The sequence below is a fragment of the Sphaeramia orbicularis genome, chromosome 8 (genome assembly GCF_902148855.1).
Source record: "Sphaeramia orbicularis chromosome 8, fSphaOr1.1, whole genome shotgun sequence".
Classification (NCBI taxonomy): Eukaryota; Metazoa; Chordata; class Actinopteri; order Kurtiformes; family Apogonidae; genus Sphaeramia; species Sphaeramia orbicularis.
The window spans coordinates 49,558,602-49,575,193 of NC_043964.1; the positions used below are offsets into that span (position 1 = coordinate 49,558,602).

General features: G+C 35.6%; 1 protein-coding gene across 3 annotated transcripts in view; it reads left to right on the plus strand.

The window, feature by feature from the left end:
- fbxl16 (F-box and leucine-rich repeat protein 16) overlaps window positions 1-16,592 on the plus strand; it is a 49,442-nt gene that overhangs the window by 24,134 nt on the left and 8,716 nt on the right. For all 3 annotated transcript variants that reach the window (XM_030141529.1, XM_030141530.1, XM_030141531.1), the window contains 3 exons: window positions 8,079-8,321; window positions 11,494-11,759; window positions 15,802-15,886. In XM_030141529.1, the coding sequence (XP_029997389.1) occupies window positions 8,079-8,321; window positions 11,494-11,759; window positions 15,802-15,886 (594 nt within the window). The remainder of the gene's footprint in view (window positions 1-8,078; window positions 8,322-11,493; window positions 11,760-15,801; window positions 15,887-16,592) is intronic.

Sequence of the window (16,592 nt, forward strand, 5' to 3'; positions counted from 1 at the left end):
TGTGTGCAGCTGTAATGGCATATGTGTGTTGATATGGCTGACAGAGGGGAATATGTGTGTAAAGGAAAACTTTAGTGTGTGTGTGTGTGTGTGTGTGTGTGTGTATGCATATGTGTTTACATGTGCAGTTTGATTTATACAAATTGCATTGTGTGAGTTTCTCCGTTTCTGTCTTACTCTCTCTCTTGCACATACACACTGTTTCAGCCTCACACATACACACACTCTGTCACTCAAATGCACACACACATGCATTCACACACACACAGGATCAAACTCACTGAATATCATGTTTTATGCCTCGTAAGTCCATCTTATTTTTGTGTTCAGTAAATGCCATTGAACTTTAAAGACACAAAAATATGAAATTAATGATAAAAATCTGACAGTTTATGAATACTTTCACTTTCATTGAGATTTAACCCGGTGAAAGTGGAAAATCTTGTTATTATTATATACATTTTTATTAGCATTAGATACAGGAACGCTGGTCCTCTATTTTATAATAACTCAGATTTTTTATTTATTTATTTTTTTCAACTGACATTGTAGTAAAAGACCCAGACTCCAATAATCCAAAAAAAAAATCACGTCATTTATTACGTAAAAATAATGCATTTTGGGGTTTTTTTTCCTAAAAAAGGTGATAAAAAACTGTATTATAACCCTTTAAACTGAGATTTGGAGAATTGAAATTATAAAAAAAGTAGTGATGATTGAATAAGTATGATCAGGAGTGAAGTGGATTAGAAGATTTAATAATAATAATACAATGAAATATAATATATTACACTACCAGTCAAAAGTTTGCACATACCTAGTTTTTCTTTATTTTCAGGACTATTTACTTTATAGATTCTCACTGAAGGCGTTAAAACTATAAATGAACACATAATGGAATTAAGTATTTAATAAAAGTGTGACATAACTCAAAGCATGTTTTATATTTTAGATTCTTCTAAATAGCCATCCTTTGCTTTTATTACTGCTTAGCACATTCTTGGCATCGATGAGCTTCATGAGGTAGTCACCTGAAGTGTTTTCCAACAGTCTTGAAGGAGTTCCCAGTGATGCTGAGCACTTGTTGACCATCTGTGGTCCATCTCATGTAATTTAAATGAGAAGGTGTGTTCAAACTTTTGACTGGTAGTGCACACAGTATATAATCTAAATGACAAAGTCAGCAGCTGTGGTGCCATTTTTCATTCAGATATGTTTCCAGTGTTAGAGTCTGCTTCAGTAACTGTTGTTATTCTGTCAGCCTGTAAAAATCCTTTTAAAGTAGGGCCATTATGATTGTGATTAATTGAAAAATAATTAACAAAACAAAATTTACAAAATGAACAGTTTTGTTTTGTCCTGAGGCCAGTTGACTTATTATCAGAGCTGGACAGCGTTACCTGCCGGTTGTGCAAAGGTGTGAGTGTAAACACGGTGAAACAGTAAGAAAATAATGTTTTATTTCTCCTTCACTCCTCTCACAGCGACTTATCTGCTGTTGTGAAATACAGACTGTTTACCGTTTGTTGATTGAAATAAATCAAATTATAAGTAATTTGCATAATTCCACAGCCGCACATCAACATATAAAGCAGCTGAGAGTAATATATGAGGAAGCAGCTTTGTGATCTGATTATGTAACAGACAGGTCTGTGTCCAAAAGTGACTGAATGACAATGTTTTTGAAATCTAAGTTGAATATCGTTTTTTTGTATAGGCCTAATAGTGTATTTTGATATTCAGTTAACTTATGAACTCTGAACATATTTATCGATGACAGTTATTATATTTATGCATTTTTAGCAGCATTAAGAGCCTTGATTGTTTTGAAATTAAACGTGCTGTAATGTAGTGACTTTTGTGCTTATTCAGTGCAAATCAGAAATATGCTTTTGAAGCTGATCATAAGTTTAATGGATTTATTTAAACCTGTTGTTCACAGGAGAAAATCTGTAGTTAAAAAAAAAAAAAAAGGAAAACCAAAAACAATCAGATTTTTACATTTAAATATCAACATGTATGACCTTTAGGCTTAACAAGAAAACAAAATTGGACTTATCATGATTAATTACTGCAAATTGTGTGATTTCATTAGTTATCGTTTTTTTTTTTCCAGATCTCATTTAAAATGTATCAAAATCTATTAAATTTGGTCGACCTTCAGATTGGATATAACCCACCAACATTTTGATTAGTTACTGTAATCTGAAGATTATTTTTTTTACTCATTAACTGTAACTGATTACAGTTACATTCATTTTGTAATTTAATTTCAGAACTCACAGCGCTGTCATGAAGTGCAATAACTGGACTGAAAGCAAGGACATCAATATCCAAAATCCAAGCAAGAATACCAGAGTTAGGCCCAAACACTGACCCAGTTTAGATGCACACTCATTGTCCGATCAATGTATGATTTCTGGAGTAATCAGATTATTCAAGTGATCATGTAAACAGCATAATCTGCTCTGTTTTATCAGATAACTGCAGTAATCTGATTATGAGAAATCAGATTAATGCACCTGGGTTTCTCCTCAATACTTGGATGTCTTTGTGCATATATACAGGTTAATCAGATTTATTTTGTTCTTTTACATCTGGGCATGTGTAAAAAAAAAAAAAAAATCAAGTGGAAAACAGAAGTTATGGAGTCAAACTTGGACGTTAATGCTTTTGCTGCTTCTGTCGTTCACACTAACCCTGTTTGTATGGACAAGACACTGTCAGCACAGAATCATTTCCACAGATCCACGAACATGTACACATGGAAAGATCAGATCATATCACCGCTATTCCTGTGGGCAATTTTCTCTAAGATTTTGGTTTTAAGCGACTGCTATTAAAATCAGGTTTATTTTTCATTTCTATTGTATTCTCTTAGTAATACTATTTAGCAGTAGATTAGTGGTCTAGTAGTTAGACGAGCAATGTTGTATGGTTTAGAGATATATCATCAATATCATTATCAATATAATTATCAATATAGTCAGTGAACTTAGCAACAGTAGTTAAAACTAACCATGTAATTGATTAACTGTTGCAGCTCTACGTGTAAAGAAATCAAAGCCAGTGGCTTTTCTAGATCCACACAGGTGACAATCCAGCAGAACTGTGAATTATTTTTTGTCATCTCTTTTCATAATCTCTTCTTTCATGCTGTCATGTTTTATTTAGTTGATGTATTAGGATACACCTCTTTAGATGTACCGTATTCTTTTGATGCACTCCCAGTATACACATTATATATACACACATATTCAGTGTATCTGACAGTGTGTCTGCAGTCTAAACGCACTCCTTATTCCCTATTGTCTATTATTTTTTTCTGGGTTGATGTGTTGGTTTTGTTATATTAAGTTATTGAATTCATTAAAGCTTTCTTCTTCTTCTTCTTCTTCTTCTTCTTCTTCTTCTTCTTCACTGAGTTAATTTGGAACATTCAGTAACAGAACATATATATATATATATATATATATATATATATATATATATATATATATATATATATATATATATATATATATATATATATATATTACAGATGACATTAACATCTATAGACCAAAGTCACAAATTGTCCTTTAGGCTGTACAGTATGCATAGTATCCAAACCCCCCTTAGGATGGTTAAAATGCAGAGACCGGCAAATTTCTGCATGTGATTACTAAAGTGATTTAACTTTTTAAATTTTAGAAACAGCAAGTATTTCATTTACCATTTGCTGAAATCAATATACTATATGTTCTGCAAGTATTAAATGTATGCTTTATAAATATCCCATTACATTACAAATGACTCCATTGTTGACATTCCGGATGCAGCGTAAAGTAAAAATAAGTATATTATGCTTTTTTCATTCACTCGTTTGTGCATTAGAGCCCTACACAGGCCAAGTAACAGTGAAGAACCAGGTAAAAATCTATATGAAATACTGGGTATACATTAAAATAAACATAAAGATGAAGATGTGTGCAGGCTACTAATAAAAACAAAAATGAATATAGTCATTCTGATTGTTTGTACCATCATATTTTTATTCATTCAAACCACCAATGAATCAATGCTGTGCATCCACAGGCTGTGTAACTCACATCTGTATTATGGTATCATCAAGTTTTCTTCTTCAAACAAAAACACTTGGCAGTTATTTGACAGCCAGCCAAAGTAACGCTGTGTCTTATCATCTTCACATCCCACCGGCGTAAATAAATTCAGTTCATATTTCTACAAACCAATACATTTAATATACAATACAATATGAAGTCAGGTTTTTGTATTCTAAACACTGTAATGATAATTTTAGGGTTTTTTTTTTTTTTTTTTTTAATATTTATCTAAGTATAAATAGTAGTTGATTGGAGTTTGGGGGGATGATTGTGGTTATTTCATTATATAGGTGAACAAAGCCCCCTGAAACCTGTGTAGCATTGGTGGCTGTCTCCACTCTACACACCTGCACTAACTTCCTTTATGTAGATAGTGACAGTAGCCAGAAGGAAAAGATACTTTGAAGGTAGCTTAGTGGATTTAGCTCAAAAACATCTGCTGGTAAGTTTAGATTGTCTATAGGTCAGTCTAGTCTAGGCTTTGAATGTACAAAAGCTCAGATTAAAGTTGAGGATTATTAAATCAGAAACAGAGAAAACTAAAGAAAAAGTGACTTTTTCAGCGAAGTTATCAATAACTGAACAAGTGTCTCCATCCACTGTCTTTTGTCAAACTCCATGGGTTTTACTTGTGAATGAATGTTGTAGAAGATGACTGTGTTTCCTCTGAACGTTCAAATGGGTCATATCTGATGACCATGAAAAGATGACAAACTGCGTTTTACACCAATTATTGACATGGATTGACAGGATTAGTGGATCAACAGATATTAAACATTTTAGATCAGTAGATGCTTTTGGTCACTGGTGGCTGGTTGGGTCTTTATGGATTAAGAATGTTGTCTTGAGCTCTCCAGAAAATTTCCCACAATGCAAAAATCATACCAGCTGATTCAGAGCCACTTTCAAAAATCAAAGACAATACCTGCCAGCTGACTCCCTTAGGACAGGGGTTCCCAAAGTGGGGTATGTGCACCCCCAGGGGTACTTGGAAGAAGCCCAGGGGGAACTTGACTTTTTTTTTTTTGAAAAATACATTAAATAAGTCATCATGTACTGAATACAAATAAATAATGAAAATGAATGCTGAAATATAAAACACAATAAATACATTCATATAATAGTTTTATTATCAATCATCTTGTTTAAGCTGTGGTAAGACTTTAAGAACATTTCTTTTTTATATTAGTCAAAATTAGTTTGAGTAAGCTAAGTAATTATTTTTTGTTGATGAAAGGTTCATTTATTAATTAATGACCAACTTATTTATTTTTCTTATCAATGAAAGAGGGCACTTTTCAGTTTATATTTTGCACACAAAATTTACTTTAAAAATGTGTTATTTTTTATTACAGTTAAATATGTGTTGTTTGTTTACGAAAAATGTTACCTATTTTTTCTTTTTTTATCAAAAACACTGAAGCGTGAGTTGGTGGTACTTTGGTGGCTAACAAAGTATATTTCAGGGGGTACTCCGCTGTAGCTTCCATATTTAATGCCTACAAAGACATACAAATGTTTCAGCACCCAGGATAATCATGCATTGTTTATTGCATAGATGTCATGTCCAAAGCCTGCGTGCTGAAAAATTCCATATATTGACAGAAACAATCAAATTAGACCCATATATTTTGAATATGGTGTACGGACACTACTTGGTGTACGGACTCTACAAGATTGGAATGGAAATCTGGCTTACCACATGGTCGCATCTCTGTTAGATCTGTAAGTCTTCCTGGTACAGGAGTAAATAAACATTTGTGAACAAGTTATAACAATATATCTATAAGGCATATACGCCATATTATTGATGGAAGTATATTGATGTATGGACACTACATGAATTCTGGTGAACAATGTACCATTGAAAACATGCGGTTCAACATAAACATCTGTTTGCCACATTGTTACCAAATTTTCTGCAGCCAGGGAGCATACCAAAATCTGTCTAGTTGTGCATAATTAGTCATAATAATACTTAAATAACAGGTTCCCATTCTATTATTACAATTAAAGGGCTGTAAAAGAAGGGTTTTCAGAACAAAATGGTTGATTGTCTTAATATTGAAAATAAGAATTGATAATCAAACAGCTGTTCAACAAAAACGATCAATAAATGAAAAGCAATGTGATGTGTGTATTTTGTAATAAAAAAGACACAAGAGTTGAGTAGTAATTATTTATTGTGTTACAAAACATGTACAATAATTTTGCTCTATTATAACAATAAAATTGTGCACATGTTTTCACGCTCATTGGGTCGCCATTTTGTCAGTTTTTATCCGATTTTCTTCAAATTTGGAGGATTGCAAGATCTAGTAATAAGATGGCCAAAGAAACATTTTGGGAATGGTTTTGGGGTATCTTTTTGCAATACTGATTAATAACTGATGCAAATATACTTGTACACCTTGATTGTGATCAGGCCATAAGGGAATCAAGAGGCCCTGGAGCAGAGGTTAGGGATTGAGCTCCCATAGTTGGAACTGGGACTCTATTTCCCATGAAAGTTTGTGATGTGACATCAGCAGGAAGCAGGCAGCCTCAGCTATGTGGGCGAACACGTCAGTGACTGGACCTGGGGTGTTTACACTGCCAGCTGTGACATTAGCATTATCTTCTAGTGAATCCATTCAGTCAACAGAGCTGATTTGACTGCAGCAGAGAAGACAGGATGGATGCATCGGCAGAGGGCCCATCCAAAACTGCTTCAGTGTTTCTGACAGCCATCAACAGCAAGTATTTCATTTAGCTGACAGAAAATTGAGCCTTTGACAATGAGGCAAAGGGGAGACCAGGATGTTGCAGGTGTATGCTTTTCTAGGCTGAGGTGCACAAGCTATTTGATGAGCCGTTATCAGTGGCACTGGTGATGTGGGACGTATGATGCATACAGATCTCATTATCCTCGGTTAGACACATGGTGATCTGCACGATCAGATATCAGAGGAAGAAAACAATTACATGAACAATGAAAGCAGAGATCAAATGACTTGATGTGGTTAAAGAACAGACACAATGCCAGTGATACACTTTAAAGAGCTGCCAGCAGTGCTGCATTGCAGCAGCATTGGTTTATCAGAGGGAGAGTTGGGAAATTTTTGCCGTTTAAATAGGCCGCCAAATTGGAGGCTGTGGTTAAAGTGACACGGTGGTGCAGTGGATAGCTCTTGTGCCTCACAGCAAGAAGGTCCTGGGTTTGATTCCAACACCAGTCGACGGGGGGTGGGAACTTTCTGTGTGGAGTTTGCATGTTCTCCCCATGTCTGCGTGGGTTCTCTCCGGGTACTCCGGCTTCCTCCCACAATCCAAACACATGCACTGATAGGTTAATTGGTTAATCTAAATTGCCCATAGGTGTGAATGTGAGAGTGATTGTTTGTCTCTGTATGTTCAGCCCTGCGATGAACTGGCGAAATGTCCAGAGTGAACCCCGCCTTCACCTGTAAGTAGCTGGGATAGGCTCCAAGTGACCCCCGTGACCCTAGTGAGGATAAAGCGGGTTCAGAACATGAATGAATGAATGGTTAAAGTGGGAGAGACACAGGTCAGTGTGGATGTAGCAGTGGAACTGGCTCATAGGCGTCACCTCAGGTTTTCTCCATAATATCTTCCAATGCATACAGAGCTAAATTTAACCAGTAACAAGCAAAATATATCCCAGTGGAGGAAGAGGGTTGTTTTTCATGTCAAGGCGCCAGTGTCAACCCTGGGTACAATATACCATCCACCAGCCTTTTCACTGGTGTTTGCACTGCAACTAATATATCACCCACCGTTCATACACATCTGCTGACTCATACTGCTCAGGGTAGTTCAGTTCACTTCTCTGGAATCCTGCTGCTTTGTCAGGTTCTGTCTTTATAAAACAGTCCTGGATTGAACAACTGGAATACCATACGAAATCAGCAGGTCACAGCCCTAGTATGTTACCACCTAATGTGATTCAACCTGGTGACCTTTGTGTTTCAGGTCATGTTGGAACAAATGCAGGGTCTCATGCATCTTGAACTGTCAGGCTGCAACGACTTCACAGAGGCGGGCCTATGGTCCAGTCTGAACGCCCGGCTAACTTCACTCAGCGTTAGTGACTGCATCAATGTGGCAGACGACGCCATTGCTGCTATCTCCCAGCTTCTGCCGAACCTGTCGGAGCTGAGCCTGCAGGCCTACCACGTCACAGACACAGCCATGGCCTACTTCACAGCCAAACAGGTACCAGATGACTACCTCACTGTCTGCACCTGTACACCTTAAAACAGCACCAAAAACTAAAGACATGTTTTTGAGCTGTAAAATGAATTAAAATTATTACTTTAGACACCACAAATTTCAACTGAATATTTGATGGCACTAAAACACCCTAAATTACTGTTTTTGTGTCTGAAATATAAAAATTTATTAAAGCGTCCCAAACGGTGAAAAAAAAGGTGTATATAGAAGTAGCTCCAGATCAATTTTGCTGAAATTTTAAATTGACTGGTTACATTTTCAATACAATATTTTACACTGTTATATAATATACTATGTATACTAGATATACTATGTCAGTGTTTTTCAGCCTTGGGGTCGGGACTCTATGTGGGGTTGCCTGGAATTCAAATGGGGTCGCCTGAAATTTCCAGTAATTGATAAATTAAAAAAAACAACTTACTAATAAAAAATATGTGGTGCTTTTCGGCCTCTGTCCATAATAATATACATTAAATAGACTAAATATTGTCTAAAATTATTGTTTATTTGCAACATAGTGTAGCAAACTATTACATGATCAAAAACAAATTCATTATAGCAAAAAAATGTCTCCGTTGTGAATGTCTGGGGTCGCCAGAAATCTGTGATGTTAAAATGGGGTCACTTGCCAAAAATGTTGGGAACCACTGTACTATGTGCATGTTCACAGGATATGATATTGTGTGATAGTAGATGCTTTTTCTCCTTAAAGAAGTGGAGTAAAACCTTAAAAACAGCCTCTCTCTATTGTCTGAAAAATTAAGGATTAACCACCCATTTATTAATGTGAGAAAAAGGCTATTTATATATTTAAACTATATCTCAAAATCTGGATAAAATACCCTTAAAATGTGTAACAAACCAACGCTTCATTTGTGAAAACAGATCAATATGTGACTTCCTGTTTTGAGTTTAAGCCTCTTCTTGACGCTGAGGTAGAGTCAGCCATGTAGGATTACTCTATGCCTTGAAGTTTGTGTTATTAACTTAGTTTAATCAATTAATTTAACAGATTCAAAATCACCAGATTCCTTTAAAATACCTGCAGTTGCATGTCCTTTCCTGGAGCCTCAGTAACCTCATTTCTTTAAATCTGAACGAATGTATTAAAACACCAAAGTCATACAGAGGCTCAGTTGCTGGATGGTCGAGGCAGCCACAGTGTTACTACGAGGCCCCCGGTGTTAACATCTGTCCAGACAAATTCAATCACATGTGTTCACCTCTGATGCCAGCTCTAAATTCACATTCAGGACTCATGTCAGGATGCGTTCCTATCTCATGAAGAGAACATTCCCGTTCCAGTCTGAACATGAATGTGTCATTCCTGTTCTGAGACATAGTGAGACCCTGAAGGACTGTGAATTGTTCAGTGTCTCCAACAACATAATATCAAACTGTTTTAAAAGATGTCTGAAATTTTTAAAAACTCACAAAATACAAGCACTTAATGTTTGGTGCTGCCTGAATGCACTTAAGTAATGCACCACTTTTCTTACTTTTAATTTTCTTTGTGAGTAAATAGAATATTGTGCTTAGAAAAAGTATATTTTATGTGTTTTTCCCCTCTTTTATTGTTTTCAAAAATGGAATTGTGGTTAATATAATTTGGCTTTTTGAACAAGAATTTCTACAAAGCAATTAACGTATATGATGTAAAACAAGTGGTTGCATAAATATTCACTCCTTTCATGTCAGCATTTAGTAGATGCACCAGCATTGGTTCTGTGATTGGAGACATTAGAGGGTTCTTACTTGTCATAGACACAAAGTTACTACTAATATTCACATTCACTTACACATAATAATCAGTCTCTACAGTTAAAGGAAAATTGAAAGGCAAACAAAATGACCAAAAATCACAAAACTGTTTTAGCAACTACACCATCTAAATATGAATCTGTAATGACAAATAAGTAGAAATAACTCACATCAGTCATGCATCGGTGTAGTTCTGACATGTAGATCCTTCACATACAGTGTACATGTTCGACTGCCTAACAGAGCAGTGGAGGAGGAAGAGCAGATTTAGATTGACAGACAATTGAGAATTTATTGATGGTCAATAGGTGGGTTTCCATCCAGGGGTAACTTGAATTTTAACCAATTTAGCAAATTTCTGCACATCTCCATGCGCTCTTGTTATACATGCATTGAGAGCTAGTTCTTCATTATTACTGACATCATGGGTTAAAATATACCCATTAGATGTATGTTTTTACACTAACATCTGTTGCCCTATCATCCAGCCCTAAATATGCACTTACCGCTTATCTCCATGAACCACCTCCTAGTATTCACACAGCTATAGTAGATGGAAACACACACATATATATTTACACTCATTTGCTAACTTTTTGAAAATGTTGTTAACCCATAAAGACCCACAACTATTTTTTGTGGTGACGTCCTAATAAATTTCTCTTTACATTTAACCATTACTATTGATTTCTCACCATTTATTACAGTATTATTCTTTTAACTTTTTCAGTGTAAATCATATATTTTCCTATGATTAATTCAGTGATCATATAGATTTAGGAAATTCAAAGGTTATTGTATTTGGACAGAGAAAACTGAAGAAAAGTGACTTTTGATATTAGTTTTTTATTGGATTTTATTTAATTTATTTGCACATCATGAACAGCAAGAGAAAAATTTTAAAAACTATGTTCATGCTAGTAACACCATTGTGCAGGAGAGGGTAGAAGCCAAAAAAGGCTTATGTAAATACCTCCCTGGAGGTAAACAATACACAGGGAAATTTTTTTTTTAAAATAGTTCATCAGTTCTACATAAAACCAAGTGTGTCCATCCACTGTCATTGATCCAACTCCATGGGTTTTACTGGTGAATCAATGTTGTAGAAGATGATGATCCACATTCACTACAGAGCCTCTGAACATCCAAACGGGTCATATCTGATGACCATGAAAAGATGACAAACTGAATTTTACACCAATTATTTACATGGATGGATAGGATTAGTGGATCAACAGGTATGAAACATGCTTTTGGGTCTTTAAGGGTTAAAATGTATACTGGGAACCACATTAAATGGGAACCACATTAAAGATAAAACTGTCCCATGACAATGTTGCAAATGTCTTCTTTTATTCTACAAAAAAAAATTAAAACATCGCTGTTGTCACAGGGCTACACCACCCACACACTGCGGCTTCACTCCTGCTGGGAGATCACCAATCATGGTGTGGTGAACATGGTGCACAGCCTTCCCAACCTAACTGCCCTCAGTCTCTCCGGCTGCTCAAAGATCACTGACGATGGAGTGGAGCTGGTGGCTGAGAATCTGCGCAAGTTACGCAGTCTGGACCTGTCCTGGTGCCCTCGGATTACTGACATGGCCCTAGAGTACATTGCCTGTGATCTGCATAAACTGGAGGAGCTGGTGCTGGACAGGTCAGTATGGGGGCTTCTGTGAAAACTACGTACAGGCAAATAATATATGCTTTTATTTGAGGGTATAGGAGCTAAGAAGTCAGCAGAAGGTCACATACTGGTGCTGATGCTTCCATTCATCCCACTACTCACAAATTAAACTTGTAAATATCAGTCTGTCCCTCATTTAATGCTTGCTCTTTCAGGCTTGATTTTACCACGCTTTAAATGGTCCAATGACAAAAGGAGAAGAGAGATTTGTACTGAAGTTGACCTTGACTTAGATTTTTAATTCTTTAAGCCAAAAAAAGAAAAAAAAAAACATGAAAAAACCCAAAATATTTTTAGCAGTCAGTTGTGTGTAGCTACTGTCTAGCACCCAGACTCAACCAGATTCAAATCTGAGTGAGGACCTTTATTTAAGGGGCTAGGCAGCAGAATGAAACTAGCATACACTCTTTAAACAGTGTTTCCAACTCCTCAGTACGGAAGGTATCTATTGTCTGTCCTGAAAGTTGTTAGAAGTTGTTAAATGACATCATCACCTAATTTGCATAATTGTACATGTACATGTAATTGTAATGAATGATGTAGGAGAGAGGAATAACATTGTGTTGGAGGAAAAAAAGTGAGTAGAAAACAACCCTAAATATGTTTAGAACCACAAATGAACTATACTCTGTCAATTCTGTTTTTTTTATGTCCCAATTCCAACCCTCCTGCTTTATCCGGGCTTGGGGACCGGCTAAAGGGACCCAAAAGAGACACTGTGGAGGAGTTACTTAGGTTAATTATATATTTATGTGCTTGTTTGTTTTCTTCAGTTAGGTTTTTAACTTTACAGTCCACTTAGGAGCCTTCAACACGGCACAGTAAAACATGAACATTTTTAACTGTGACATTTTTAATTTTCAGTCTACATTAACATGGCAATGGGACTGATTTATATTCAGTGCAGTGATTTGTTTTAGACAAATATATATATGTGCTTTCATGTCAAAGTGTCCAGTAACAACAGAAAAAGTTGATAGATTTGTCACTAGTCTATTTTTTGATACAGAGTCTCTAGAGGGGTTTGAAAAATCACTAAATGTACCAACAAAGTGTCTAAGTTGGAAACATTGACTTTTACAGCTACAGACAGAGAAAATCATTTAGTGTCATTTACAGGAAAAATTTCTGTGTTTTAGTGTTTGAGTCACTTTTCAAAAGTTGCTAAAAGTTTGCAAACAAATTTTAAGAATAGCTAAATTTGTTTTTGGAAAAAAAGGTGCTAGTGTAATCTGAAAAGTTGCTAAATCTAGCAACAAAAGTGCTAAGATGGCATCAATGGCTTTGAAGGTAGAGGAAACTGGAAGACACCAGGACCCAGGTGTTACTGATCAAATTAACTGTTGTTCTGTTTTATTTAGTTGTTTTAGGAGGATAATCCAGTGAAACACCATGAACAATTCCAAGACCTTAAACTGATCCACTCATGGATGTTCAAGCAGAGTCAGAATGATCTGTCTGTGTGTGGCAGCTGTAAAACAAACCCAAGAATCTTAATCTGACTTTGAATTCATCATCAAATTTCATAAATTGAGGTTTAATTTTACATTTAAAATAATGGATGCTGTTTCAGTTATACCATTTATGACTGCACCTGGCATTAGATTTTTAGTCTCTGTCTTCTTTTCTAGGCTCATCAATATGAAAATTGAAATAATTATAATCCCTTGTATTTATACAACTTGAACATATCAGTATGACATTATTCTTGTGCTAGCAACATGTTAAGTTTCCCACCCTGAATCAAAGGAAAATTACCACTGTGTGAATATGGTCTACAGAGTGTACAGTCACTGAAAAAAATTATTAGACCATCAAAAGTCATCAAAAACAATGGTTATGCAATCAAGTACTAAGTCCTGTGTGTATCATGTGACTAAAACCAACAGAAAAGAACACATGGAAAAGCCTAAAAGCCTAAAAGCACTGTGTTTGTCAGTGCAATGCCATATATATTGATGGAAGAACTGAAGTGATTTGGGTTATTATCAAGAAAACCATGGAAAATGGATAGATATCAGCTCTGAAATTAAACTACAATGAGCTATTTTTGTTGTTATTATTATATTTGTCCAAACAAATGTACCTTTAGTTTGTACCAGACATTAAAATGAACTAGAAATTGAAGAAAACAAGGGTGGTCTAATAATTTTTTCCATGTCTGTATTTGCCGGGCTTTATTTATGAGTGTTATAAGTTATAAAGTAGTGTGAATCTACTGCAGCAGCCCAGGGGTCACACAGCTACTGACACACTGGAGTTACTAATGCATGTTAAAAATAGACATACGTAGATGTAGTGGGAAACATGAGGCTAAATACGACACAATGCTATCACAGCGTATCTGGTCAACACAGTTTGTAATGATGCGCTTCAGTTGCTGCTGTTAAAACAGTGGACTTGCTCATCAATTGTGCTTTCAACCATTGCATTCTTTAGCAAAAAGGCTACAAGATAAGAGCAAGGTAGAAAAAATACCCATGAATTTGAATTTATATGCTGTTTAGAGTTTCAGAATAGAATTGCACTGATCGTCCATAACACTGTGACCACTGACAGGTGAAGTGGAAATAATGTTGATTATCTCACTGCAGAATCTCATGTCTGTGGGTGGGATATCTTAGGTAATAAGTGAACATTGAGTTCTTGATGTTGATGTGTTGGAAGCAGTAAAATAGATAAATGAGAGGATCTGAGTGACTTCGACAAGGGTATTGATCATTCAGGGATATTGATATATTGATACATGATTGTCCATTTGATGAACTGTCATGTGTTCCAACCAATAATAGCAATAACTGTATTACAATTAAAAATTTAATTTCTGTGGCTGGAGTATAAGTCACTGTATGCTGACATGAATGTTTCAGTTTTGTGTGATTTACAGGAAAAACTATTCTGTACAATTGTATTCAAAAAGCATCTGTGACCTTATGGAGCAAAGTTGTGAGATCATTATTATGTTATTGCAGGTGTCATTTAAAAACTGCACTTATTTTTTAAAACCGGTTGTGCACAGGAATCTTAAAACACATTTTAAGATCTTATATGAATGTGATTATGTTATTTATATTCTTAATGTTTGCACAATAGCAACAATCTTTTCTGTTTTAAAACTAACCTCAGGAAAATCATTAAAATAGTAATATGTATCTTAAAGTAAATAATACAGTAGCAATCAAAATGATAGACAGATAGACAGATACGAGGGCAGTTCAATAACTTCATGGCCTCACCCAGAACAGAACAACACAGACTGATAATTCATATTTGATTTTTCAACATAATCTCCATTTACAGCAATGCACTTGGTCCATCAATGTTCAAGCATCACTATCCCATCACGAAAGAATGTAACATCCTGTATTATAACAACCAGTATTTCTGGGTGAGGCCATGAACTTATTGAACAGCCCTCATAGATAGATAGATAGACAGATAGATAGATAGATAGATAGATAGATAGATAGATAGATAGATAGATAGATAGATAGATAGATAGATAGATAGATAGATAGATAGATAGATAGATAGATAGATAGATAGATAGATAGATAGATAGATAGATAGATAGATAGATAGATAGATAGATAGATAGATAGATAGATAGCAAACACCCTATATATACTAAATTAGACGTATATTAATAGACCTGGATAAAAAACCTGGATAATAAAACTTTAAGGTGCAAAATAAAGTGTAATATTCATTATACGAAGGTGCAAAAATGAAATAAATAAATGCAGTAACACTGAGTATATGTCCAGAGTTTATACATCCGACTCATCAGAGGTGACTTATTGTACTGTCACATGACATCTGTCCACTCCACAGATTCAGGACAAGTCCGATGCTTTTACTTTTTTTGGATTGTAGAGCTTTTTCCTGTATGTGAGTAAAAGTATTAGTTTGTCACAGAATCAGTGTAAAACACTGTGTTTGTAGTTTTGTCTAACTCTAAGTCCAGATGAGGTCTGAACTGATGTGTTGCTGTGGATGTGCTTCCTTTCAGGTGTGTGCGGATCACAGACACTGGCCTCGGCTATTTGTCCACCATGTCGTCTCTAAGGAGTCTCTACCTGCGCTGGTGCTGTCAGGTAGCACAACACACTCCATAAAAACTATGAATGCACATTCAGCTGCTCAGCTTCCACTTCAGGACATTAGGGAAGACTTTACACTAGGGATGTACCGATCCAATATTTTAAGCTCCGATACCAATCTGATACCAGGACTGCCGATACTAATACTGACCGATCTGATACCACTGTTAAATTCACTTTTATTATGCAAGGTGAGAAAGAAACTGGGAATTAAGGCAGTATCAGTCACTTTTCACTCTAAAACCTCAAGTAAGAAACAAGGTTATTATCGTTAATGAAAACGAACGAAATGACGAAAACTAAAATTGAAAAAACATTTTCGTTAACTGAAATAAATAAGAACTCTAATTAAAAGAAAAAAACGATAACTAACTGAAACTGTATTGTGAGCTTACAAAACTAACTAAAACGTATAAAAATTATGGATACAATTCCCTTCGTTTTCATCTTTGTCAATATTGGATTGATATCAAATTGATTTATTTCATTCCAGCAGTTTGAGCCGGTGACACCATACGACACTTCACAGTCTGTCATGTGTGGTCACTGGTGGTTTCCAGTCGTCTTCTGGTCCCCACTCTACCTGGAACATACAGACTAAAGCTGGGACACAGCAGCACAGTCCTGTCTGGGGTTTACTGTAGTGATACATGGGTCGGGTTTTTTTTGTTTTTTTTTTCACACCATGTGTGTGCCTGAG